The 26,506-nt window shown below is 42.4% G+C and overlaps 1 protein-coding gene and 1 pseudogene across 4 annotated transcripts in view; one reads left to right on the top strand and one right to left on the bottom strand.

Annotated features, from left to right (window-relative positions):
• Nucleotides 1-13,478, top strand: part of LOC148052414 (uncharacterized) — a 134,430-nt pseudogene extending 120,952 nt beyond the window's left edge.
• Nucleotides 1-26,506, bottom strand: part of LRRTM4 (leucine rich repeat transmembrane neuronal 4) — a 317,641-nt gene that overhangs the window by 248,833 nt on the left and 42,302 nt on the right. For 2 of the 4 annotated variants that reach the window (XM_087730145.1, XM_087730146.1), the window contains 2 exons: nt 22,695-22,902; nt 19,073-20,619 (listed from right to left, as the gene is read on the bottom strand). In XM_087730145.1, coding sequence (XP_087586271.1) covers nt 19,073-20,619; nt 22,695-22,698 — 1,551 coding nt within the window. In that variant the 5' untranslated portion in view covers nt 22,699-22,902. Of the gene's footprint in view, nt 1-19,023; nt 20,620-22,694; nt 22,903-23,152; nt 23,361-26,506 lie in introns of those variants that run through there. The other 2 variants (XM_087730144.1, XM_087730147.1) reach the window with 2 other exon arrangements.

Raw genomic sequence — 26,506 nt, 5'->3', positions numbered from 1 at the left:
GCACACTGGGCCTCAATATATTCAACAAAGAAAAGGCAGCAAAGAAAATGCCCATAGATTTTGTTTTCAAATAAAAATTTCTAATACTTTGAAATTGCCAGTGGGTTGCTTCCTTTTTTGATTTGTACAATTTGTGTTCCAACTGCAAAAACACATGAACTGCCTTCATTTCCCCATTTCACTTTGCATGTGACATTGATGTGGCTTTTTAAGCCAGAAGCCTAACACATAATTTAGAGGCTCTGGGAAAGAAAATGATAATGCTGGGGAAAGAAATGGATCCGAAATTCACATTAAAATCATGCAATTTCACTGCACTGCAGAAAACTACTTGGACAAGGGAGCACCTGAGTAGCTGTAAGTCAGTCTTCTCTTGCATCTGAGTATCGTATAGACATTTTAAAAGAACTAAATAGGCATGTGCTAATACCACACCGAGACAAAGCAGACCACTTCAGACTGGCTTTTATGCTAGGAACAAAACAGACTCAGTAGGAGTCCCTTAAGGCTCCAGACAATATTTTTTTCTTTCATGTTAAAGTAGGAGTTAAAGCCCCAACCCAATTCTGTTAGCCACCATGTAGGAAGAGAGTGAAAGGAAATCCTCCCCAACTGACCCTCGGTGTAAGCAGAGGGGAGGACAAAGACTACAAGAAGACAGGAGAAATTTTCAAAGATTTAAGGATTAATTTCAATGCTCAAATTCTAAGGAAAGTCAATGTGACCTTGCTTTCCTTTTTTCTTTTGACAGTCTGACAGTTTGCAATGAAACCATCTCTCCCAGCTCACAAAACAAATTAACAGCAGAGTTTAGCACAGTTCCTAAATCTTGTGGCCTCCAGCCATAGCTGCTTGGTGGATCACCTTGCTTTCCAAATTCACAAGGAGGAAGGATATCCTCCAGTCTTGGAAAGAAACGTTGAGCTTCCTGCATAGAAGCTCTCTCCTATATATTCTTGAATCTCATTTAACTCTGAATTATGCCAGTCAGAACTGAGTCAGAACTCAAAGAGTTCAAGTAAGAAAGTGGTATGGTTTCTTTGGATAATTGGAAGAGTAAGGAGGATCCAGAGTAGAAGACTAAGATCTAGCCTTAGGTTCTTCCACAAATTAGAGCTGTAAACAGCATGCAGACCTACATTAAAGGGGAGCAATGCATAATTGCCTAATGGGATTATGCATAATGCAAGCCTGAGGATGTTCCCACTAACATAATTTCTACCTCATTCTCACACACATGGGACAGAGCTGCTCTGAAGCTAGGGAAGATCAAAAGTCGAGTAGAGAGCTTTGTACAAATTCTTGGTCAACTTCAGTATTTGCAGCATTTTTTCCTTCTCAGTACTAAGAATGAGAACTGTAATCAGAGTTTGTTTCCAAACAATGTGTAATCTTATTAAGTTGTTCTGCCTTTTCCCAGTTACAGCACAGCAATTATACACCTTCCCAGCTGAAGGCCTACCACATGGGAGCAACAGAGGAAAACTATGTTAAGAACAGAGGCTTTTATTTCCACAAAATTTTGGATGAGACATGACACTATAGATGGAAATAAAATTATTACTAAAATGTATGAGTCTTAGGACTTGTTCTGTATGTTGCGATGTACGTTTGTGTGTGTGTGTGTATACACACAGACACTGAACATCTGCCCTGACCTTCAGTACTCCTTAATACACATTCTGTTAAATTAAATGGATAATGATGACCCAGAAAAATAACTTCTCTCATCTTCACATAATGTGAGAAGTACATGGTAATTAACTAGCCTTTAAGAATGACACTGTCAATTATGTCAGGACAATCAAATAATAGCAGAGAAATGGAGTCTGAATGGGAAGGATGGTGTCAGATGTACAGTTTAAACAATAACTGTTTTGCCTGTCATTCATACCAAATTATTGCAGGAGGGGGGAAAGAAAAACTATTTATACCCTGCCAGTCTCAAGAAACCACAATTATGATGATTTAATTAACACATGGAGAGGCTTCAGGCCATCACATTGTTCTAAATTTAAGTAGCAGCAGATTTCAGGCCCAAGATGATTTAGAACATTAACAAATGCTAGTTGAACCAGGGCAAGAATTTGATGGCTTTGTTGGTTCCTTTTAGAGCATCCATCACAGCACAAAGATAATACAAATGGATGTGTTGGTGAAAGATGAGAGCAGTGAAGAATCATCTGGGGTTTCAGAGATCATCACACAGAAGGAGAAGCTGATTTTTAATGAGAACTGAGTTTGAAAATGAGCAAAAACACACAACTCAAGTCTATTCATCAAAGACACTCTATGCATTGGAAAAGTCTGGAAAAAAATTGAGTTAGGGTATATGAGAGTGAAGGCACTAAGAGTGAGACTGACCTTCCCATGGAAGACTTGTGCTCAGTGCCAAATAGATCTTTCCTTGGCCTGATGCCCAGGAGTGAGTTTTAACCTGTACACAGTGAAATCACAGAGCATGGGATGGCCTTTTCACTGCACAAGACTGACAGTTGGAGACATTCAATAAACAGAATATTGTCAAAGGTTTCTTAAAACCTAGATTGCAGTACTCACTGGTCAACACATCTCCTGCAAGTAAATTGCTCTTCATGTCTCCATTTCCTCTTTCTATGCCCTACTTGTTTAGATTTCCTGCTGTGTCCTATTCTCCCAGGCACAAAATGATTCCTTCAATATTTTCATATGGTGATTAAACTTGGGATGTGTCAGCTGCTACCCAAACACAAACAGTTATAATAATAATACTAACATTACACTGAGCTTACCTTCTTTCACTTTCTATTGCCTGCTTCTTAATTGGATTAAAATACAAGTAACATACAGGAAAAGCCTAATTCTTCCATACAAGAAAAAAAAATCTTGACCAGAGTTTACAAAGAAAAAAAAATACTGAACCTCCTGCCTTAAAACTAGTTCTTTCATTATCTGTCAAAAATTGGAGATGGAGATTGCTTTTTCTACAACGTCTATTTATATCAGTATGGACTTGGAAGCATTGTGCACACATCCAATGCTGAATGCATCAAAAGATCTTTGTATACTACCTAATTACTAAGCTGTGCCTGTTCAAATGAAGGACATGCCACATTCCCACAACACCTTTAATACAAAGTGACTTAACAACCATCTAATTCTTCTCCTGATGTAACTTCATTTTGCAGTTGAAATGTTCAGACAGAAAAAACTATGTACTTTTATATGACAAAAGAACAAACAAAATTCAGTATCAAATCAAGATTAAGGTCAGTCTTCCCCATTTAGGTCTTCACATAAAGAAAACACATACCAATACAAGCACAGAACATCAGTGGTCCACCTTTGATCATAAACAAACTAATCATGCTAGTTTTCCCCATAGGCTAAAACCAGAAATATTATTTTTCTTTTTATTGTTGTGTATTTCTGTCTTAGTTTCAGCTGGGACAGACTTAATTTTCTTCCTAGTAGCTGGCATAGTGCTGTGTTTTGGATTTAGGATGAGAATAATGTTGATAACACACTGATGTTTTGGTTGTTGCTAAGCAGTGCTTACACCAGTCAAGGACTTTTCAGCTTCCCATGCTCTGCCAGGTGCGCAAGAAGCTGGGAGGGGGCACAGCCAGGACAGCTGACCCAGGCTGGCCAAAGGGCTATTCCATACCACATGATGTCATACCCAGTATATAAACTGGGGGGGAGTTGGCCAGGGGGCAGCGATCGCTGCTTGGGGATGTGTTGGGCATTGGTCAGCAGGTGGTGAGCAATTGTATAGTCTATCACTTGCTTTGTATAGTATTATTGTATTATTACATTATTATTACTACTATTACTACTATTCTATTTCATTTTACTTAAATTATTAAACTGTTCTTATCTCAACCCACGAGTTTTCTGACTTTCAGCCTTCCAATTCTCTCCCCCATCCCGCTGGGGTGGGGAGAGTAAGCGAGCGGCTGTGTGGTGCTTAGTTGCTGGCTGGGGTTAAACCACGACAGTCCTTTTTGGCGCCCAACGTGGGGCACGAAGGGTTTGAGATAATAACAGATTAACCAGAGCGTATTAAGGAATTTGTATCTGTTAATAGTTGCCGGTCATAATATTGATTCATCCGTTCTGGTATTAGTCTACTTGATCTGCACCATGCTCCTGTTTTTGCAGCACGTGTTAAAGATTGGTGTTGGGTATTGCAGTTTGCTGTGCTCTGCAGTGATTAGTGATGTTTTGCTTTGGAGACTTATTATTGAAACACTGACCTTGAGCGCTATCTGGTATTTGGGTTCTGTACTGAAGCCATTACTGTACTTTGGGTACCACCTCCTGGAGACAATTAGCAATTATACCTCTTCCTCTGAGAAGTGTTTTTATGGAGGAAATACAGAATGGCACCTTGGCTGCCTTCTTCTGTGATGTTTCCTCCTTCATTACAGCAACTTTTCTGTATCTTGAACATCCTTGGGTAGTTAAGATATATCTATTGGTAGTTCTTGGGAATAGTGTTTTGGTTTTGTCTAAGGTTAATAAGCATTTTAAGAATATCATCCAGAGATCTGCCCCAAGGCTGGATAGTTATGAGTGGCGCAGGGTGTGTGGGAGAGCATGGGCAAATGCCTAGGAGGGTGGGACCCTCCAGTGTTTTGGAACTTCACCCCTGAACAAGTGCAGAATCCTGAGAAATTAGTAGAACATTTGGAAAAAGTATGCTGTCACCCTGGCAATTCTAGGGAGACACAAATCACCGCAATGTGCTGGGGCCTGGCCCATGCCTACCGAGCCCTATTCAACACTATTCAGTACCCTCAAGGGGAAGAGAAGGTCTCTGGATCTGAAGACAAAACGACTGGTGCTGCGGCTGTGCCAGCCCTGGTGACAGGCGCTGCAGCTACGCCAGAGAGCCAAGCCGTGCCAGTATCACTTGCCCCTATACAGAAGAAAAACTACACAAGAAAATCAACTCGTTTAGTAAGGGCTGATGATGAACCAGGGCCATCACAAGAACAGGAGGAGGAAGAGGCAGAACCCACAAATGAGATGGTAACCACCCGATCCCTGTCCCTGAGTGAGCTGCGAGATATGCGAAAAGATTTTAGTCGTCATCCAGGCGAGCACATCATCACTTGGCTGCTCCGATGCTGGGATAATGGGGCCAGTAGCCTGGAATTAGAGGGTAGGGAAGCCAAGCAGCTGGGATCCCTTTCTTAGGAAGGGGGCATTGACAAAGCGTTTGGAAAAGGGGCACAAGCCCTCAGCCTCTGGAGGCAACTCCTGTCAGGTGTGAAGGAAAGGTATCCCTTCAAGGAAGATGTTATATGTCACCCAGGCAAGTGGACCACCATGGAGAGAGGTATCCAGTACCTGAGGGAATTAGCTGTGCTGGAGGTGATGCATAATGACCTGGACAACAAGCAGTTATCCAAAGATCCAGATGAAGTCCAGTGCACACAACCCATGTGGCAGAAGCTTGTACGGAGCGCACCATCATCGCACGCAAACTCTTTGGCAATAATGACCTGGAAAGATGAAGAGGGACCAATGGTGGATGAAATGGCTGGCCATCTCCGACAATATGAAGAAAGACTCTCTGCCTCCCTGCGGGCCTGCATCTCAGCTGTGGAGAAACTGCCTGACGTGCTAGCTGAGAAATTATCCCGGGAGTTCCAGCGATTCAAAGAGGACATGTCCTACTCCTCACCTATACGGACCAGTATCTCAGCCATCAGGAGTAAGCGTCCCTCTGCTCAAGAGAGAAGATATAGTGGATATACACCATGGGGCACCCTGTGGTTTTATCTGCATGACCATGGAGAGGACATGAGGAAGTGGGATGGAAAATCTACCTCGACCCTAGAGGCACGAGTACGTGAGTTGCAAGGAAAAACAACTACAAAAGGGGGTTCTCCCAGGAAAATTGCTGCTCCAGTTTCCAGTGAGCAGTTCCGCAGACAGGGTAGAAGGGCTGATTTTGCTTTCTTTGACTGACTTTTGATTTGCATTGACAAGAAGTGAGTAATGAATGCTGTGACCAGGACTAGAGGGGCCCTGCCTCCAGCCAGGTGGAGGAAAGGGACAACCGGGTATACTGGACTGTGTGGATTCGATGGCCTGGCACATCAGCCCCACAGGAGTATAAAGGCTTTAGTAGACACTGGTGCACAGTGTACCCTAATGCCATCAAGCTATGAAGGGGCAGAACCCATCTGTATTTCTGGAGTGACAGAGGGATCCCAAGAGATGACTGTATTGGAGGCCGAAGTAAGCTTAACCGGGAAGGAGTGGCAACAGCACCCCATTGTGACTGGCGCAGAGGCTCCGTGCATCCTTGGCATAGACTACCTCAGGAGAGGGTATTTCAAGGACCCAAAAGGGTACTGGTGGGCTTTTGGTATAGCTGCCTTGGAGACAGAGGAAATTAAACAGCTGTCTACCCTGCCTGGTCTCTCGAAGGACCCTTCTGTTGTGGGGTTGCTGAGGGTCAAAGAACAACAGGTGCCAATCGCTACCACAACAGTGCACCGGTGGCAATATCACACCAACAGAGACTCCCTGATTCCCATCCATAAGCTGATTCGTTGACTGGAGAGCCAAGGAGTGATCAGCAAGACTCCCTCACCCTTTAACAGTCCCATATGGCCAGTGCGAAAATCTAATGGAGAGTGGAGACGAACAGTAGACTATCAGGGCCTGAACGAATCATAGAATAGAATCATTTCGGTTGGAAAAGACCCTTAAGATCATCGAGTCCAACCGTTAACCTAGTACTGCCAAGTCCACCACTAAACCATGTCCTCAAGCACCATGTCTACCTGTCTTTTAAATACCTCCAGGGATGGGGACTCAATCACTTCCCTGGGCAGCCTGTCCCAGTGCCTGACTACCCTTTCAGTGAAGAAGTTTTTCCTACTATCCAACCTAAACTTCCCCTGGCGCAGCTTGAGGCCATTTCCTCTCGTCCTGTTACTTGTTACTTGGGAGAAGAGACTGACCCCCACCTTGCTACAACCTCCTGTCAGGTAGCTGTAGAGAGCAATAAGGTCACCCTCAGCCTCCTCTTCTCCAGGCTAAACAACCCCAGCTCCCTCAGCCTCTCCTCATAAGACTTGTGCTCTAGACCCTTCACCAGCTTCCTTGCCCTTCTCTGGACATGCTCCAGCACCTCGATGTCCTTCTTGTAGTGAGGGGCCCAAAACTGAACACAGTACTCGAGGTGCGGCCTCACCAGTGCAGAGTACACGGGCACTATCACTTCCCTAGTCCTGCTGGCCACACTATTCCTGATACAAGCCAGGATGCTACTGGCCTTCTTGGCACGCTGCTGGCTCATATTCAGCCAGCTGTCAACCAGCACCCCCAGGTCCTTTTCTGCCAGGCAGCTCTCCAGCCACTCCTCCCCAAGCCTGTAGCATTGCATGTTGTGACCCAAGTGCAGGACCCAGCCCTGAGCCTTGTTGAACATCATACAGTTGGCCCCGGCCCAACAATCCAGCCTGTCCAGATCCCACTGTAGGGCCTTCCTACCCTCCAGCAGATCAACACTCCCTCCCAACTTAGTGTCATCTGCAAACTGGCTGACGGTACACTCAGTCCCCTCAAAGAAGTCACGCCACCGCTGAGTGCTGCCGTGCCGGACATGTTAGAACTTCAGTACGAATTGGAGTCAATGGCAGCCAAGTGGTATGCCACAATTGACATCGCTAATGCGTTTTTTCTCAATCCCTTTGGTGGCAGAGTGCAGGCCACAGTTTGCTTTCACTTGGAAGGGCGTCCTGTATACCTGGAATTGACTGCCCCAGGGGTGGAAACACAGCCCCACCATTTGCCATGGACTGATCCAGGCTGCACTGGAACAGGGTGGGGCTCCATAACACCTGCAATACATTGATGACATCATCGTGTGGGGCAACACAGCAGAAGAGGTTTTTGAGACAGGGAAGAAATCCTTCTGGAGGCTGGCTTTGCCATAAAACAAAGTAAGGTCAAGGGACCTGCACAGCAGATCCAGTTCTTAGGAATAAAATGGCAAGATGGGCGTCGTCAGATCCCAATGGATGTAATCAGCAAAATCACAGCCATGTCTCCACCAACCAGAAAAAAGGAAGCACAAGCTTTCTTGGGCATTGTGGGTTTTTGGAGGAGGCATATTCCAAATTACAGTCTGATCGTAAGCCCTCTCTATCAAGTGACCCGGAAGAAGAATGATTTCAAATGGGGCCCTGAGCAACGACAAGCCTTTGAACAAATTAAGCAGGAGATAGTTCATGTAGTAGCCCTTGGGCCAATCCGGGCGGGGAAGATGTAAACAAATGTGCTCTACACTGCAGCTGGGGAGAATGGCCCTACCTGGAGCCTCTGGCAGAAAGCACCAGGGGAGACTCGAGGTTGACCCCTAGGGTTTTGGAGTCGGGGATACAGAGGATCTGAGGCTGGCTCTACTCCAACTGAAAAAGAGATATTGGCAGCATATGAAGGGGTTCGAGCTGCTTCAGAAGTGGTTGGTACTGAAGCACAGCTCCTCCTGGCACCCTGACTGCCAGTGCTGGGCTGCATGTTCAAAGGGAGGGTCCCCTGTACACATCATGCAACTGATGCTACATGGAGTAAGTGGGTGGCACTCATCACCCAACGGGCTCAAATAGGAAACCCCAGTCGCCCAGGAATCTTGGAAGTGATCATGGACTGGCCAGGAGGCAAAGATTTCAGAATATCGCCAGAGGAGGAGGTGACGCGTGCTGAGGAGGCCCCACCGTATAATAAACTACCAGAAAATGAGAAGCAATATGCCCTGTTCACTGATGGGTCCTGTTGTCTTGTGGGGAAGCATCAGAGGTAGAAAGCTGCTGTATGGAGTCCTGTACGATAAGTTGCAGAAACTGCTGAAGGAGAAGGTGCATTGGGTCAGTTTGCAGAGGTGAAAGCCATCCAGCTGGCTTTAGATACTGCTGAATGAGAAAAGTGGCCAATGCTCTGTCTCTATACTGACTCATGGATGGTGGCAAATGCCCTGTGGGGGTGGTTGCAGCAATGGAAGCAGAGCAACTGGCAGCGCAGAGGCAAACCCATCTGGGCTGCCGCATTGTGGCAAGATATTGCTGCCCAGGTAGAGAACCTGGTTGTAAAAGTACATCACGTAGATGCTCACGTACCCAAGAGTCAGGCCGGTGAAGAACATCAAAACAACCAGCAGGTGGACCAGGCTGCTAAGATTGAAGTGGCTCAGGTGGACCTGGACTGGCACCATAAGGGTGAATTATTTCTAGCTTGGTGGGCCCATGACACCTCAGGCCATCAAGGAAGAGATGCAACATATAGATGGGCTCGTGATCGAGGGGTGGACCTGACCATGGACACTATTGCACAGGTTAGCCATGAATGCGAAACACGCGCTGCAATCAAGCAAGCCAAGTGGTTCAAGCCTCTCTGGTATGGAGGACGATGGCTGAAATATAAACATGGAGAGGCCTGGCAGATTGATTACATCACACTCCCACAAACCCGCCAAGGCAAGCGCCATGTGCTCACCATGGTGGAAGCAACCACCGGATGGCTGGAAACATATCCTGTGCCCCATGCCACTGCCCAGAACACTATCCTGGGTCTTGAAAAGCAAGTCCTGTGGCGACATGGCACCCCAGAAAGAATTGAGTCAGATAACGGAACTCATTTCCAAAGCAACCTCATAGACACCTGGGCCAAAGAGCATGGCATTGAGGGGGTATATCACATCCCCTATCATGCACCAGCCTTTGGGAAAAATCAAACGATACAATGGACTGTTAAAGAGTACACTGAGAGCAGTGGGTGGTGGGAGAGTCAAACACTGGGATACACATTCAACAAAGGCCACCTGGTTAGTCAACACTAGGGGATCTGCCAATCGAGCTGGCCCTGCCCACTCAGAACTTTTACATACTGTAGAAGGGGATAAAGTCCCTGTAGTGCACCTAAAAAATATGCTGGGGAAGACAGTCTGGGTTACTCCCGCCTTAGGCAAAGGTAAACCCATTTGTGGGATCGCTTTTGCTCAAGGACCTGGGTGCACTTGGTGGGTGATGCGGGAGGATGGGGAAGTCCGATGTGTACCTCAAGGGGATTTGATTTTGGGTGAAAATAGCCAATGAACTGAATGGTATGATGTTAGTTGCTGTATAATACTGTATGTCATCACTTCAGTGATTACTATGTGCCATATCAACAGTATACAGTAAGAATCACCCAAATTAATGAGGAATGAACTTTGAGGAAACCGAGCAAAGTGGAGTGGTGATGGAACCAGAACTGGCTTCAGCATGCAACAGTCCAACACCACACACCATCTCTCCTGCCCTGAAGGACTGTTATGATGGATGAAGCCCAAAGTCATGGACTAAATGAACTTAACAAACGTTTTATAGGGATGACCTATAGACTAAGGAAATGATATCTGTGTGTATATATCAAAAGACTGGAAAAGCGGTGGTGACTAATTGGAATGTACTGGAAAGTGTAAGACCTGGGCATGACAAATATGGTATGGAATAAGGGGTGGATGCTGTCCTGGTTTCAGCTGGGATAGAGTTAATTTTCTTCCTAGTAGCTGGTGTAGTGCTGTGTTTTGGATTTAGGATGAGAATCATGTTGATAACACACTGTTGTTTTAGTTGTTGCTGAGCAGAGTTTACACTAGTCAAGGACTTTTCAGCTTCCCATGCTCTGCCAGGTGCGCAAGAAGCTGGGAGGGGGCACAGCCAGGACAGCTGACCCAGACTGGCCAAAGGGCTATTCCATACCGTATGGCATCATGCTCAGTATATAAACTGGGGGGAGTTGGCTGGGGGGGGGCAGCGATCGCTGCTCAGGGACGTGCTGGGCATTGGTCAGCAGGTGGTGAGCAATTTTTTTTGTGTGTCACTTGATAATATAATAATAATACAATAATAATATACAAAGCATTATTATTATTAGTATTACTACTACTACTACTACTACTATTACTACTGTTCTATTTCCTTTTACTTCAATTATTAAACTGTTCTTATCTCAACCCACGAGTTTCCCGACTTTCACCCTTCCAATTCTCTCCCCCATCCCACTGGGGTGGGGGGAGTGAGCGAGCGGCTGTGTGGTGCTTAGTTGCTGGCTGGGGTTAAACCTCGACAATTTCTGAGGAAACTGAATAATACAGTGATGGTGAAAGAACAAAAACAAAACAAAACAAAACAAAAAAAAGGAACCTTCATAGCAAAGAGTTGTTGCATAAGGTCATGATCTACATGACAGAGAAAGTAAAAATTAGGATAATGTTACTTACCTGATGAGTTTTGAGAACTTCACATAAAAATATTATGCGAAGAAGTCCTTGCTTTTTTGTCACACAAAGGATAGAAAGCAAAGAAGAGAAGTTCAAGCATCCTTGCAAAGTCCTGTCATTTTCTGTAGGAAGTTGCCCACTGACAGAGACACAGCCTTGGACCACAAAGCTTTTAGGAAAGACTCTCTGGCTTGCTAGCATCCATGAGCTTCTCATAGTCTAGCCAATTATATTTAAATGTATCTAAAGAACCACAAAAATAATTTAAAAAATGGCTTGCACATATCAATCTATACTTGAATTAAGAAACAACGGTGGAGATTTTGCTGTAGCCAGACTATACCCCAGATGGTGAGAGATTAGATATGATCATCATTTTCTGGCCTTTCTTGCCTTCCCCATTTTTGCAGGTGGAACAGCTCCCATTCAAGTGTCCATGACAACAGTATGACTGATATATCTACCAGGAAGACAGATACTTTTAGATAAATACTTTCTATTTCCTTGTGACTTAAAAAGGCAAAGACAAAACAAATTCATTAGGCCAAAAAGCCAATATTCCATAAAGCAAGACCCTCTCACGCCATCCCTTTGCTGCATACTCTGGCTTCTAACAAAGCTGGAATTTTGCAGCTAGGAACAGAGAAGACAACTCCCAGGAACTCCCTCAGAATTGATCCAGTCATCTTTTTGTGTAGATGGAGAGATCTACAGGCATTCTAAGCTTATTTGGCTGCACAACAGGCAGATGTGATAAAAGCTGATTAGTGTCAAAAATGTTTACTGCTGCAGCTCATCTGTGTTCAGTCCTAAAATACCTGGCTTGAAATGACCAAATACCAGGATGTTAGCGCTATAAACGCAAATCACACAGGAATTTTTCATGTCAAAATGTTTACAACATGGATAGCATAAGAGAGGGCTGCAAGTTTCTGTACGCCAAGTAGCTCCTGCTAGAAAAGCATGCAATCTTCTGAACATAACAGGTAGACCATCTCAATGGAAGTAACACACCTGCACAGCTGAGACCTGAACTGTAGTCCCAAAGGCTTTGAAACGTATAGGTCTCTTCTACCAGGAGCAGATTTTCTGCCAAAAGGAGTACGTGTCTAGGAACATCACTGTCAAGAAGCAGAGTAAACCAGCACATACGCAGCTCTGGTTATTTCCAGCACTCAGACCAGCTCAGATAGCTTTGTGCTGTAACAGCCTGTGTCGTTTAGGTAACAGTCTCAACATCAAGAATCAGGGCAGCTGTATTATTCTGGAGGAGAGTTTGAGGAACATTTCCGGCAGCAGGATACTTACTAATAAGATTGTTTGCCCCTTTTAGATTGTGTTTGTTGTGTGTGTGTGTTTAAAAGAAAAAATAAAACCAAATTAATAGCTTCAACAGATTTCTTCACTATTTCTGTTAGCGTTCTCCCTCCTGGCATAAGCTACATAATGCACTAAAATTGATTTTTTTCTCCTCCTTAAAATACTGGCAGCACATCACAGAGTTTACGCAAAAGCAGAAGAAGGGGTGAGAGAAAGGAAAAGAGAGATGGAGAGGGCAAACTGCATCTGTCACAATTCCAGCAACGCAGGAATCCTTCATAAGGCCTGAGCAAGGATTGTAATATGAATACAAGTATTTTCTTGTCTTGTACAAAGCTTTTACAATGCAGTATGCTCTCCATTTGAGCAGTCCTCACTGTGCATAACTCAAACCAAGAAGTTTCTAGAAAGTGCCAAAATTAGGGGAAGTAGAAAAAGAGGTGATGAAAAGGCAGGGAGGAGGATAGTCAATCAGTTACCCTCCCAGCTGGACACTGTGTTTAAGACTACAAATCCTCAGTGCAATTTCAGAGTTCTGTCAGTTAACTGTCAGCCTCTGGATGAGACCCAGTGGAATAAACATAATGCCTGAAGTGTGGTTAGGAAAGTTCCCAAGCCTAAATGAAAATCTAGGAGCTGTGGGTTCAGCTTCTTCCTTTGCCACTGATATCTGCATTATCTCAGAGCAAATCACTTTTAAGGTGTATTGCAAGAACAAATTTCAGACAAGCTAATCTCTCATCCAAGCACCTGCATAAGGACCGAGTAAGACTTTCAGAAGCATTCAGCATCCTTCTGCAGCTCCTTTTTCAAATTTACAGCCAGTGTCTCAACTGCTGCTGATGCACAGCTGGATGAGTTCTTCCGGAAATACGGCCAGTCATTTTGGTAACAATCTTTGGGAAGTCTCACACTTTACAAGTGCTAAGCCCAGGAAAATTTGCCCCTGTGCATTTATTGCTACATCACTAGCACTTCTATAGCACAGCTTTCTGTATACTGACATTATACTTGCAATAACAAGTATGCAATGCTAACGAAGCCTCTGAATGGTAACAAACACAAATTTCTACCTTTGGTCCTAAACCTGAAGACCTTTCTAAAATTTATCTTCTCCTCAAACCTCTCACTGGCCCTGTGCCTAAAAGATTTCACCTCTGAGCCACTTCTGACATATTTCTTCCAGATATACTGCACTGAGGAAAAGCGTGATCAGCTTAGCCTTTGCTTACTCTCCCAATACAAACATAGAGCTTATGACAGAGTTTCATTAGATTGATTCACCCTTCAGTTTACAACTCAAGCAAGAATTTAAGGTCCATCTATAACGACAGAAATGTGGAGAAAGAGAGGCAGAGGAGGAGCCATAGCACAGAAGGATATGAGAAAGCTAAATTAACAAAGTCCACTCGACAGTGTTCCAAAACAGAGACACGGGAAAGACAACCACACCACTTTGGTCCTAAAATGATGACAGTAGGCTATCTAATTAACGATTAATGCTTCCCATACTCCTCACTTATCACCTCCCATATTCTTCTCTCTGCAATGCACTACCTGTGGAATCACCTTCCTTTTGCATTCCCTTAAGCTGTAATGAACTTACACCTCTTCCATGAAGCTCTTGCTAAGTATTCCTTGTGAAAACATAAGGCCGATAACCAAAGGAAATATGATGAACTGTTCTTAAAAAAAAAAAAGAAAAATGCTGCCAAATCATTGAGTGATTTCGCTCATGAGGTCGCAATACCCCATAAGCTCAGGCTTAGGCCCTGAGCAGCCCTTCCAAAGTTGAGTTACAGAACCAGGAACACGCTCGCAGAACTGGAACCTCGCACTAAACAGTGTCTGGGCCATGGAGATTATTTTGTTTTTTCCTTTTTGCATCTTGTTCAAAACAACACAGTAATGATGTTTAATAAATAAATAATAAACAACAGTGGCATGTCAACATTTCCTTTTAGATTAGGCTCAAAAGGAGGAGGTCAACAGCAGCCCATCAAGTCTGCATATGTTGCGTTCCTTTATCAATCTATTTCTTCCCACTGGCAAGAGGGGAGGAAGCAGAATTCAAAGTTAACATAATTTTGTGTGACTGGTTTAGCATGTATGAATACAACTGACAACTACCCTGGTTTTCACTCCAATGGAAAACATGGAAGCATCACAGCAGATATGTACTTGTATGTCAACAGGTAGGCTTGTTTGTCAAGTGCTGGGGTATGATTAGAAATTGAGAAGTGAAAGTGTAAAAAGTAACCTCACAGGGTCTGTGTCAATTGTCTCTCAAAGGGCTTCATGTCAACTGTGCTCAGTTAACACAGAAAAGATGTTCACTTGTTTGGTTGGTTGTTGTTTGTTTTGTAACTGCCAGCCTGAGAAACAGAAGATGAATAACCTTCCAGTAGAAAGGAGGAAACATTTTTGTAGCAATGTTCCTTCTCCCCATAAACCTTCACAGTGTGCTGTATGCAGATATTTTGTGTGTGATACGTATGAAATACATAATATTATAGCTTGGTTTATGAAATTGCTTTTTATGGCTCCCAGATCTTCAGCAAATGTACAAATAAATATCAAAGAGAGAGGGAATAAGATGCACATGCACAAAGCAAAGCAAATACCAAAATGAGATAGCAGCAGTCTGCTAACTGGATAGTGAGAGCCAAAATCATAAGCATCCAGTTATTTTAGAAACCCTTGCCAATAGACTAAATAGAATACCATAGGCCAGGTGTCAGTGATTATAATCCCACTGATGCCAAGAGAGTTGCTCCCATTTACAGCAAGCCTGACTTTGGCTCTCTCTTTGTAGTACAAGAAATAATTTATAAAGCATGGACTTGAAAAAGCAGCCATACAAACCGTACCTGCAACTCCCCTACTTGCAGAATAAGTACACAATACAGGGCAGCTCTCATACGCCTGTGTTGCTTTGTTATATGCTAGAAATGTCACTGAACTTAAAACAAACACCACCCCTGCTCATGTGCATAGCTGCTGTGAAAAAAAAGAACCTACATAAATACCTAAGCATGTTATTTCAAGGCCAGTTCTGCCATGGAAAACAAGTGGTTTATGGATGAGATGAGCTGGATACTTCTAAAAACAAAAATCATCACTGTGAACGTAATAGGCATGCTCACACGACCTTAGGCCACGCTCAGAAACCATTCATTATCACCCAACTACCAGCAACAGAGTATGCTCGGGCATCTTTCCCAGGTTAAAATGGGACTAAGCCATTGTCATGGTTTAACCCCAGCCAGCAACTAAGCACCACACAGCCACTCGCTCACTCCCCCCCGGTGGAGAATCGAAAGGGTAAAAGGGAGAAAACACGTGGGTTGAGATAAGAAAAGTTTAATAATTGAAGTAAAATGAAATAGAAGTAATAATAATACAATAATAACATACAAAATAAGTGACACACAAAACAATTGCTCACCACCCACTGACCAATGCCCAGCACATCCCCAAGCAGCGATTGCTGCCCCCCGGCCAACTCCCCCCAGTTTATATACTGGGTATGACATCATGTGGTATAGAATAGCCCTTTGGCCAGCCTGGGTCAGCTGTCCTGGCTGTGCCCCCTCCCAGCTTCTTGCGCACCTGGCAGAGCATAGGAAGCTGATAAGTCCTTGACTGGTGTAAGCACTACTTAGCAACAACTAAAACATCAGTGTGTTACCAACATTATTCTCATCCTAAATCCAAAACACAGCACTACACCAGCTACTAGGAAGAAAATTATCTCTATCCCAGCTGAAACCAGGACAGCCTTTATTTCTTTCCTGAAAGCCACACAATTTTTGGACACCTTAGCTGCTTACAGGCACATGTTGGGGTAGACATGTAAAAGTAGACAATCAATTGAAAAATATTACTAAAAAAAGTAAAATCAATAAACTCATAAGCAATGAATTCTGAAAGCCTGCCTGCCTTCATTTTGATAACCAGACACTCTTCTCCCCTCTAAGTGGTCCTTTTTTGCAAGAAACCTCAATCTGAGCGCAGTGAATGAGCACGTCAGACTGACAGAAGGATGGGCCTGAGCTACGTCTCACTTGTACAAAAGAATAGTTTTCCCACAAGTATGTACATCTGAGTAAATTAGTAAATAATGAGATGTTCCATTTTCTTTTGTTTTCCCCAAACATAAAAGCTTTCCACTGCTGAAGACACTACAAGGATGTTTTTTCCTACCATTTTGAAGTACTGTACAGTGCGTATCTATCCTTTTACAAGTGGAACCTTGTAGCTATGGAGATGAAGAATGTTAAATCCAAGCTGAAGACAGTATTTCAGTGGGGGCTTATGGTTGCTACACGTGCCTTCAATGATCTGCTGTTTTCTCTCTCCTGAAGTCTTCTGTACTAATAGCCAATGCATACTAAATAACCACGCAAATACAGAGTGTACTTTCTACCAGTCACAGCCTGGGACAGCACTATCATGTTCAGTACAGTCTTACTGATTTACACCATAACCAAGAATCCCACAGACAACACGATAAACAGCTTGAGGTCTGCAAAGTTGTGCGCCAGCTTAACTTAACCTGAACAGAGCAGTGGAGTAAAATTATTCTGGTACTGCAATAACACCCGGAAACCAGGCGAACTGGGGTCCCCTTGTGTTTAATGCTGTGTGTAACAATCGACATCAACATGAAGAAATTATGCCACATTGACCTTCTGTTACTAGACCTGGTAGGACTCTTACACTTTTTATTTATCTGCCATAATCCAAATGATCTGAATTTCAGTCTCCCAAACAACATCGCATATACCCTGTCTTCTGGGCACTACAATCATGATCCAAATTCTGTAACAGATTATGGTTTCATTCCATGGACTTTCAGTTATGGCATGCAGATTCAGCTGTCTTCCATATCATCTTGGTGTAAATTAAAAACATTTTATTCAAGCTAATGAAACTTCAGCAGTGTTAAACTTGAGCATGAAGAGAAGACAGCCTTTCAGGTCAAATTAATGCTCCTTGTGATAGCCAGTGAAAATTCAAAGTAACTTTGTTAGCATCACTTACTTTCTACTTGTGCTGCTAACAGGAAAAAAAACCCCACACCTTCATTCAAGTGATACTGGTAGAAATGCCAAGGGTATGACAGGGGGTTTTCTTTTTTGAAGACAATACTGCTCCACAGAAAGCAACCCCAAACATACATTTTTGGTTTTTTTCTTCCCCTTAGCTCCATGGTCCAAAATCAGCTAGGGATTTCAGGTGCCAAATATGAAACATCTTAGATGCCCTATTGTCAGAAAATGAAAACATCCACTTTCAAAAAAATCAGGATCCTAGAACTGCAGCCTGCTCAACACTTCTCATCTTTAACACACCTTTCATACTACCTGGCTGTCAAAGACATTGGTCAAAATCTACTATAGTCAAACCCCATTTGCATAAATTGATATGAATAAATTTCAACAGGCACATTAAGCACTCTCAGGTAGGATGTCCACAACCAAGGAAGCAAAATCAGCCGTGGTCCCCTAATACCATATCACATGCAGGATTAAGTAAAAAGTGCTGAAATGTAATTGCGCTAATCCTCCTTACCAGGTATAAATAAGCAATAGCATTCACAAGTAAAAACATTTCTTACGTACACATTAATAATCATTGACAATACAGCAATGAAAAAATTCAATTCAGCCAAAGCTGAATAGCAGACAAAAGAAGCACTGAGAGCTTTTCCTATTTGTATTTCCCATGTTGCTGAGTCAAAATCATAACATGGCCTTAAGTGTGTGAAACTATTAACTCCAGTAGAGTTGTCTCTCAACCTAAGCCTTTGCCGATCACTAACATTAAATAAACCCACCCCAAGAATCCCCCTCTCCCAACTCAGATATTTGCAAATGTACTGTTTGACTTGGGGTCTTTACAAGGCTCAAGTTCAGAAGAGCTAGTAAGGGAGCTTGTATGTTCCTGCTTCTCCAGGGAAACAAGTGTGTACCTAACTAAGGTTGTGCTGCAGTCCTCTTGTCCCCTGGTTTACTTGTGAACCAGACAGAAAATGCAGAAAATCTTTGGCGTTATCTTTAAATAGGCCATAAACCCCTCAAGATTTGATGTGGGGTCTGGAGTAAAGAAGTTTCCATATTTATTTCTAAAACAGAAAAGGTTCTTAAACACCTCTGTTTCTACCAATATGTTAAAAATGGGACTCTCTTGTAGCCACTGCTAATAAAATGGGTGCAAATAGGAGAATAACACTCCAAATGCCTTTATCATAGTTGTTTACTTCAACTTAATCTATTTTTTTATAAGTCTGAATTATTCAAAATAATTACCATCACTTCCCTGACTGTTGTTATTTAATGAGATAACCTTTCATACTGAGCAAACCCAAAAGCAAAAAAATCCCATTAATCTTTCTAGTGTTTAGAGATACCTCAAGAGCTTCAAACATTTACCTCTCCTTCCCAGCAGCTGAAATGGTTTTAGGAGGATCATGGTTCATACCTCACATTCCCTGGAGCCAGAGATGGTATACGTGCAGGGCCCAGACCCGTTAACCGATACATCCATGGTCTCAGAGTTTGTTTGCTTGTAGTCCACGTAATACTCCTGTAAAGGGGAGTTCATTTGTCTTTCAGACTCTCTGGCCTTTTTCCTGCGCCTCTTCATGAGAGAGTGCTGCTGGAGCTGTTTCATGCTGGCTGGATAGCGCCTCCATGACACATAGATAACCAACAAAATCATGGCCACGGAAAGAAAGAGGGCCACGCTCCCAGCGATAATTTTGTGAAAGGAAACATGCTCATACTCTGGTTCCACTCCAGGTGTTGAGAGGTCTGCAGAAGGGCTTGGCATAACAGATGTTGGCTGATTGCTTTCAAGTTTGGAAATGGTAGGTTTAGGAATGAAGACAGGTCTCTGGGGGGTTTTGGGTGCCTGGTATGATCTTTCAGTAACCGCCACCTGGATTTCAGCACAGATATTATATGTTTCCACAGCGTCACTCACTTTTTCACCCTGGATATGTTTAGGGCCTGCACATATCATAGTGCTTTCTTTATTTCCCTTGAAATTCTTAAGCCAAGTAAACAGAGGGCAAATGCTTTGAGTACATTCCCACATATTTCCAGACAGAGTGATGGAGATGAGTGAGATCCACGTATTGATGGTCTCCTGAGAGATGTTGGTGAGTTTGTTGGAATCCAGGTTCAGCTTTTGCAGGTTGGGGAGGAACTGGAAGGTCCCAGGCTCTATCCCTGTAATGTCATTTCCTGATAAATCCAAGTTGTGCAAGGAACTCCAAGTCCACGTTAACCCTTGGCTAATAGACCGGATCCTATTCCACTGCAAATAAATTGAGCGAAGGTTGAAGAGGCGTGGAAAGTGGGCAAAATTGATCTTAGAAAACTGGTTGTGCTCCAAGTGGAGCTCTGTCAACTTCAAAAGGCCAGCAAAAGCATTACGGGATAAGCTCCGCAGGCGGTTGTAGCCCAAATCCAGGAAGTCAAGGTTTCGGCAGTCTTGGAAAACTCGGATTGGCACAGTTTTCAGAGAGTTAGACCGCAAATGCAAGATCAAGAGTTTACGAAGGCCCTTGAACTGCTCAGACTGCAACACCTGCAACTTGTTGTAAGAGAGGTCCAGATTGCGGAGGTTAGGGACTGGGTGAAATGTTTTGTTGTGCAGATGGGTAATTTTGTTGGAGCTTAGAATTAATTCCTTCAGCCTGCGGATCCCCTGAAATGCATCCTCATCCACAGAGCTGATGTAATTATGGTCAAGATAAAGCCATATGAGCTGATTCAGGCCCGCAAACTGATTTGATTTAAGCTTCTGAATGCTGTTGTACCGTAACGATAAGCCTTGAGACCCTCCAGAAATATTCTGAGGGATGTCTCTGAATGCATGAGATTCACAGTACACAATCTTGCCATCGCATCTGCAGTTCTTGGGGCAAGCTCGCTGAGCCCCCGCAAGCATAACAAACAGCACCATAGGAAGTAGTACTAACACCACACTCATGCCTCTCAGCTGCTTAATTAAATGGAAACCTACAATATTAAAAAGAAAACAAATGTGCATTGTAAAGCTATTAAAATAAATTGCCACTAGATTACTAACGTCAATGGGGTTTCTAATAAAGCATTAGTGAAGCAGTGGATATTGAAGGCAACCTGTTTGCCTCCTGTCTTGCACTTTTAGTTGTGTAAATGCCTGTCCTTTGAGTTTCTGCCTTGCCATCTCTCCTACCCACACCATCACCAGTACTACTCTTGTTATTCAATTACTTTTGTGTGATTTATGATCCCTTAGAAGGGCCAAGAGCCTGTTCTCTATTTGCTTTTCTCCTCTACATCATCTCTCAGTGTAGCTGGTATATCCTTATCACTAGATGCTGAGGTTTTCACAATAAACATATTTGTCAAGTCACTGTGCTGAATGCTCCATAGTGCTGGAGAGGAAATGAGCCAAAGCTTCTGGTATTTACATGCTGCTAAACGTGTTCTTTAATAAAAGCAATTGCAAGTCCAATTCCTCCAAAAGTTACTGCAAAAAGTGAGAAATCTACTTATCATAAAGTTTGATCCATCTTTAAAATGTGTATTCATTGTAAAATTTAAACAGTAAGTAAAGGCTTTACTTTTTGCACCGAGTGATTTGTTTTTAAGAGTAGGTTTACTCATTATTTTTATGTACCTAAAATATATAAATAGATGCACAGAAACAAAAGTACAGCCATATAAAGTATACCATATAATGCTAGTATGGGACCTCAATCCCAAGATAATGGTAGAAGACATATTTCTTTAAAATGAATCATAGTCTTAACACATATTAATTTAAAGTTATCTACATGTAGCTGTGAATACCTAAGCATTTATTATTTTGTATATACATTATATACTCTATGAAAATATACACACAAATACTTACATATAAACACTGCCTTAGGAGCAGGAATACACAGAAAGTTTAAAGGGGTCTATTTTTATTTCAACTCCCCTCTCTCTTCCACAGCAATATTGATTTTAAGATTGTGCATTTGAGATGTCAAATTTATCACATAGTAGCAATGCTGTTACGTGAAGACAGACATTTTCCACATTCTTTGAATAAGTATGAAAGGGGGTTGTCAGAAAATCCAACATACATACGCACACTTTCCTTAGCCTGTAATAATTTTAGGACTGGTGCCTCTGTCCAGAGTTGCAATCTTGCTAAGAATTAAAATGCATTCTTCCAACAGAGAATATTTTAAGGTCTGGTAACTCCTTGATAAATAACTACTTTATTATTTGTCACACACACAAAACCAACCCCGTGCTGCAGTTATTTAGTCCAATTTTAAACCAAGGGGCAATCTGCAAAATAATTCCTAATGTAAAATGCCCCTGACTATGTGTCTCTGCCTTTCACTTTAATGGTTAGATTTTTAATTTAAATCCTCATCTTTTGCTACTGCCTATGTGCCAGCAGCAGCCAGCTAGAAATATGTTCTGCCTGTTACAGACTTGGGGGTTGCGGGGAAGGAGGGAGGGAAATAAACATGTCACACTTGAAAAAATAAGACTGGCAAATGACTGCTGGAAATCTAGCAGCAATATTAGGGGTATCTTTTCAAAGACCAAACAAGCCTTTTCAAAACCACCTATACAACAAAATCACCTCCTCTCCTTTGCTTCCCACATACTGCAAAGTGTTAACAGCCCTTTCTGACAGCCTGAATAACACCACTACAGGCTCATCGAATATGAATATAAACCCAGGAGAAATTTTGTGCGAGCATGCCTCATGCATACATGTACTTATCTATATGTGTGTAGGTGTGTGGGTGGGTTGTACAGACAGCGAACGTACTCTCTACAGTCCTTAACTCGGTGCATGCATTTACAGATTAATTACATATAAAACCACTGCAGGAGGAAAGGTGTGTATGTGCATGGGGGGCGGAGGGGGATACATGATCTAAAAATACAATAGCAAGTACAGTGAGTCACCTGACAAAGGAATGCACTGCTGCTGCTGCTTAGACTGTTTCCCCCTCTTGAACAGCTAATAATCCAACTGAAAAATATACCATACGGCTGCAGCTGTGCTAACAAACAAACAAGAAAAGTTCACTTACCCATCCTTTTGTCATCAAAAACATCCTCCTTTTCCTTTCTCCAGCTGTTTTCTTCTCCCTCTTTCCTTTTTTGCTTTCCCTTTACCTCTCCCTCTCTTTTAAAAACTGGTCTCTTTTCTTTAAACCATCCGAATCTTCATGTCACAGCACGGTTGCCACTCACATCACCGCCATCCAGCGTGCATGCCAGTAACCCACACAAAGTTCCCTAGAGAGGACAAGCAAGAATTTCGGGGATGAGGAAGGGAAAGGATAGGGAAAGGGTTGGGGGTGGGGAAGACAGGACGAAGGATGGGGGGGAGTGTGGGGGGGTAGGGAGGGACTTTAAGCTCTGAGAGCCATTGTGTAAGTCATCAGAGAACCATCAGCATTTAAGTGGCAATCAGCAGTAAAAGCTATAGCAGACCACAAAGGTAAACCGACTTCTCTGGGAGAAATAAAAAAATCTTTCCCGGTACCTAGCATTTCTCATTCTGCTGCCTTTTGCCATTCCCAGACACAGCAATCCATCCTCCAGCTTCCCAGTTCCTGAAGCAGGCAGGCCTCCTGTGCTGTGTAAGACCCCAGTTTAAAAGCTATGCAGGATAGGTTTATCCATTTAGCTGATCAGGTTTAAAGTGTTTTGTAGCTGTGCTGAGAGGCAGCTCTTGTCTAATTCAGAAGGCTTTCCAGAGAGTGATGATGCTTTGGAGCTTGTTGGTGCTAATGTTCTAGTTTGTGATACACTGAGTGCCCTCCACTGGAGAAAACAGATCACACATTAAAGGCATGAACAAGTGATCCTGTCATTGCTATGCAGACTTTCTTCCTTCAGAAAAGAAAATTAAAGACACAGTATTGCTTTGCCCACCATCACCTCCCCGGACTCCCTTTGCCTTCCCTAGATTATTACATGTTTATATTGTGGATTTTCTGGCAGCCAGTGTAAAACACTAAATAAAACACCTGTTCCCTATGTATTTGGCAACCTGATCTTTTTCTAATCCACCTGACCTGTATATTTTTCTTGGGCAAATTCTAAACTCTTTTTATTTTCCCGTATTCACAGGGTGAGAACAGCAAAAGCAATGTTTGCGGATTAAAAGTGAAAGTCATGTTAAAGGGTCGGGGGCAGCAGGAATTGCACAAACTAATCATCCACGCAAAAGACATTTAATTGCATGCACCAAATCCAAATGTAAACATACTGAAAACAGCTTGTTTTTTTCTTTTGTAATCTAAGTGCTTTTTAGTCAGAAAAATACTGAGTTTGGCAAACAATGCAGAACTGAAGCTGCAGAATTAGTGACAAGTTTTTTTCTTCTAAACTCGTCTTCTCCCCCAGCTCTCCCACACTCAGAAGCAGTGACTTCTGCAGCCAAGAGTGCTGGTCTGGATTTCAGCAGACTTCAGCGACAGACCTTGGGGTATGATCTAGGGTATGGCACTTCTACAGCGTTTCACCTCCTGCTATTTTCTGGCTAGCTTACTAGGGCTTGAATTAATTCTCACTCAGTTCAATAGAAAGATGTCAAAGGGATTTGGAGCAAGTACATTGCTCCTTTGAGTTAGTTCTGGTTAGCCCTATTAACCAGAAGCAGAAGAGAATATATGCCTCAGTGGAGCCCCACACAAACACAAATGTATGATTTTTGGTTTCAAAGCAAACTTGGGCTTCTCAGAGGGCAGCACTGTACTGTACCTTAACATTTTTAACCTGGGTTCCCAAAGCTAATATATTTGTGCTGTCTGTCCAGCTGCTCCCTCCTCTCCCTGTGCTACATAGACATCAGGTATTCTGAAAACAATTCCCCACCCAAATCTTGAGTTTAGATGCCAAAATGGTGGAAGTACTTTTTATAAAATCTGTCATGAGCTAACCATTATGTGTTACTTATTTAAATTTTTTTTAAAAAAATATTTCCTCTTATGACTATAAAGCACCTTGCCTAGCATTTTACAGCCCATATCTCTTGAGGTTTCTGTGTACTACTACTCATAATTCCACTACTATAACAAAAATGAAAATTGCATGAAACTCAAGGCCAGATTCTGAGCTCTTTTATTTCAGTTCCTTATTCCTGGCTCAGATAAAAAGACCATTGCTGCAATCCATTCCAAATGAAGTCACCCCTGCCCAGCCTCAGTACCTGGTCCCCTTCAGGACCTCCATCAGAGCAAAAAGGTTGGGACACAGAATGGGTAAAGCAGTTCAATTCCATTAAAAAAAAAAACACAAAACAGTCCATAGAAGGAAACTTTTTATCCCCTGTATCTGCATCCAGACTGCAACTTCTCAAAGCTTCTGAATAAAAAACCTGGTTTGTTTTATGAGTTTATTAGTATAGATAATTTATCTAGGTAACTCTTGAAAACAGCTTGTTTTTTTCTTTTTTAATTTAAGTGCTTTTTAGTCAGAAAAATAGAGTTATGTTATGAGAATTCATTGCTATCTATAGATCAGAGATTGATTTCTGTAAGAAAAATATCATAATTAATCACTATATTTTTACTCTGAATTGGCCAGCAATACACACCTCCCTCAAACAAGATTCAGAACTTAATTATCATAAATGATGTTGAAAGTACTTTTTTCCATATCTCTATTAACTACATCTGCATTACAGTCAGTATCATTTTAGCTAACATTCATATTTTTTCATGATATAATTTCCTAATAAAGGTAAAAGCTAAAGTGTGCAGTTATTAGACCTTGTATTGATAATTCTCCAGGAAGAGTCCATTTGAAACTCTGCCAGATCTGAGAGTGAACTGAGGAGAGTGATGTCTAAAGAAACTGTACCAATTTTCATGGGATGTCTTTTCCTGGATCCTTTGATCCTATGAGAGCTGAAGCAGCATTGCCATATACTTATTGAGACTAAAAAACCCCACATTCCTACAAAAACTTTTAAATAATTATGTTTTCATAAAAATCCTGTGATACTGTAATGGAAAATTTCTCAAATTCCAAACCAGAAAACTTTACTACCTGAGCTAAAACCAAGTGAGTTTTCACTCAACAGCATAAATGCCATACACTTTTTTTTTTTTATTTTCTGAATAAAAAAAAAAAAGAACATTTGATAAAGAGGGAGAAATGGGAAAGTTTTAATCAGTCTAAATAAGTGACTCTAAAAGGTAAAAAAACCTCATAGAAGAAAGGAGGATGAAAAAGTCTGTTTGTGGGTTTGTTCCATTTCTTTAGAGTGGCAAGAGGTACAAGACCTTTGCACACAGTTGAAACCTGAAATGTTCTAAGTGCTCAGTTGATCCTCCTCCAACTGGCAGTTTCCTGCCACCTGACCAAGAGTTACCTAGATAAATTATCTATACTAATAAATTTATGTCATGTGATCTATAAGTTTCTCTTTCAGGACAATGGATCTGTACGTGTCTAAGTTTTTGATCAATACTAACAGTTGTGATTATTTGTGTGCGTGTGTGCGCACGCACGTGTGCGAAGTACACACACACACACACACACACAGTCAAGTATGCTTGGAATTTTAGCCTTGAGCCTTTCAGCCTACCAATTTGTTTCCATGCACAAATACTTAAAAATTAACAACAACAGTAACTAATATTTACATATTACACTGACTTTGCAAAATGTACCAACACCAGCAGCCCTCACAACATGCCGATAAGGAAGAGAAGAACGTATCTATACCTTCCTGTAGTACCAGCTGTTCAGTTACTGGAGATTTACAGCCTTGAATAACTTCTAGTAGCATCAGTGGTAGAACTACTGCTGGAAGGAAATGAGCTAGTGCTCTGTGGCCCATTTCTTATTTGCTATCTACGGACACCTCTAAGGTTTGCACTGCTCC

The sequence above is a fragment of the Nipponia nippon genome, unplaced genomic scaffold (genome assembly GCF_047370975.1).
Source record: "Nipponia nippon isolate SJK-2023a ecotype South Korea unplaced genomic scaffold, ASM4737097v1 scaffold_49, whole genome shotgun sequence".
NCBI classification, from domain to species: domain Eukaryota; kingdom Metazoa; phylum Chordata; class Aves; order Pelecaniformes; family Threskiornithidae; genus Nipponia; species Nipponia nippon.
The sequence above is the reverse complement of the archived record's forward strand: the minus strand, read 5'-3'. Positions and strand labels throughout refer to the sequence as shown.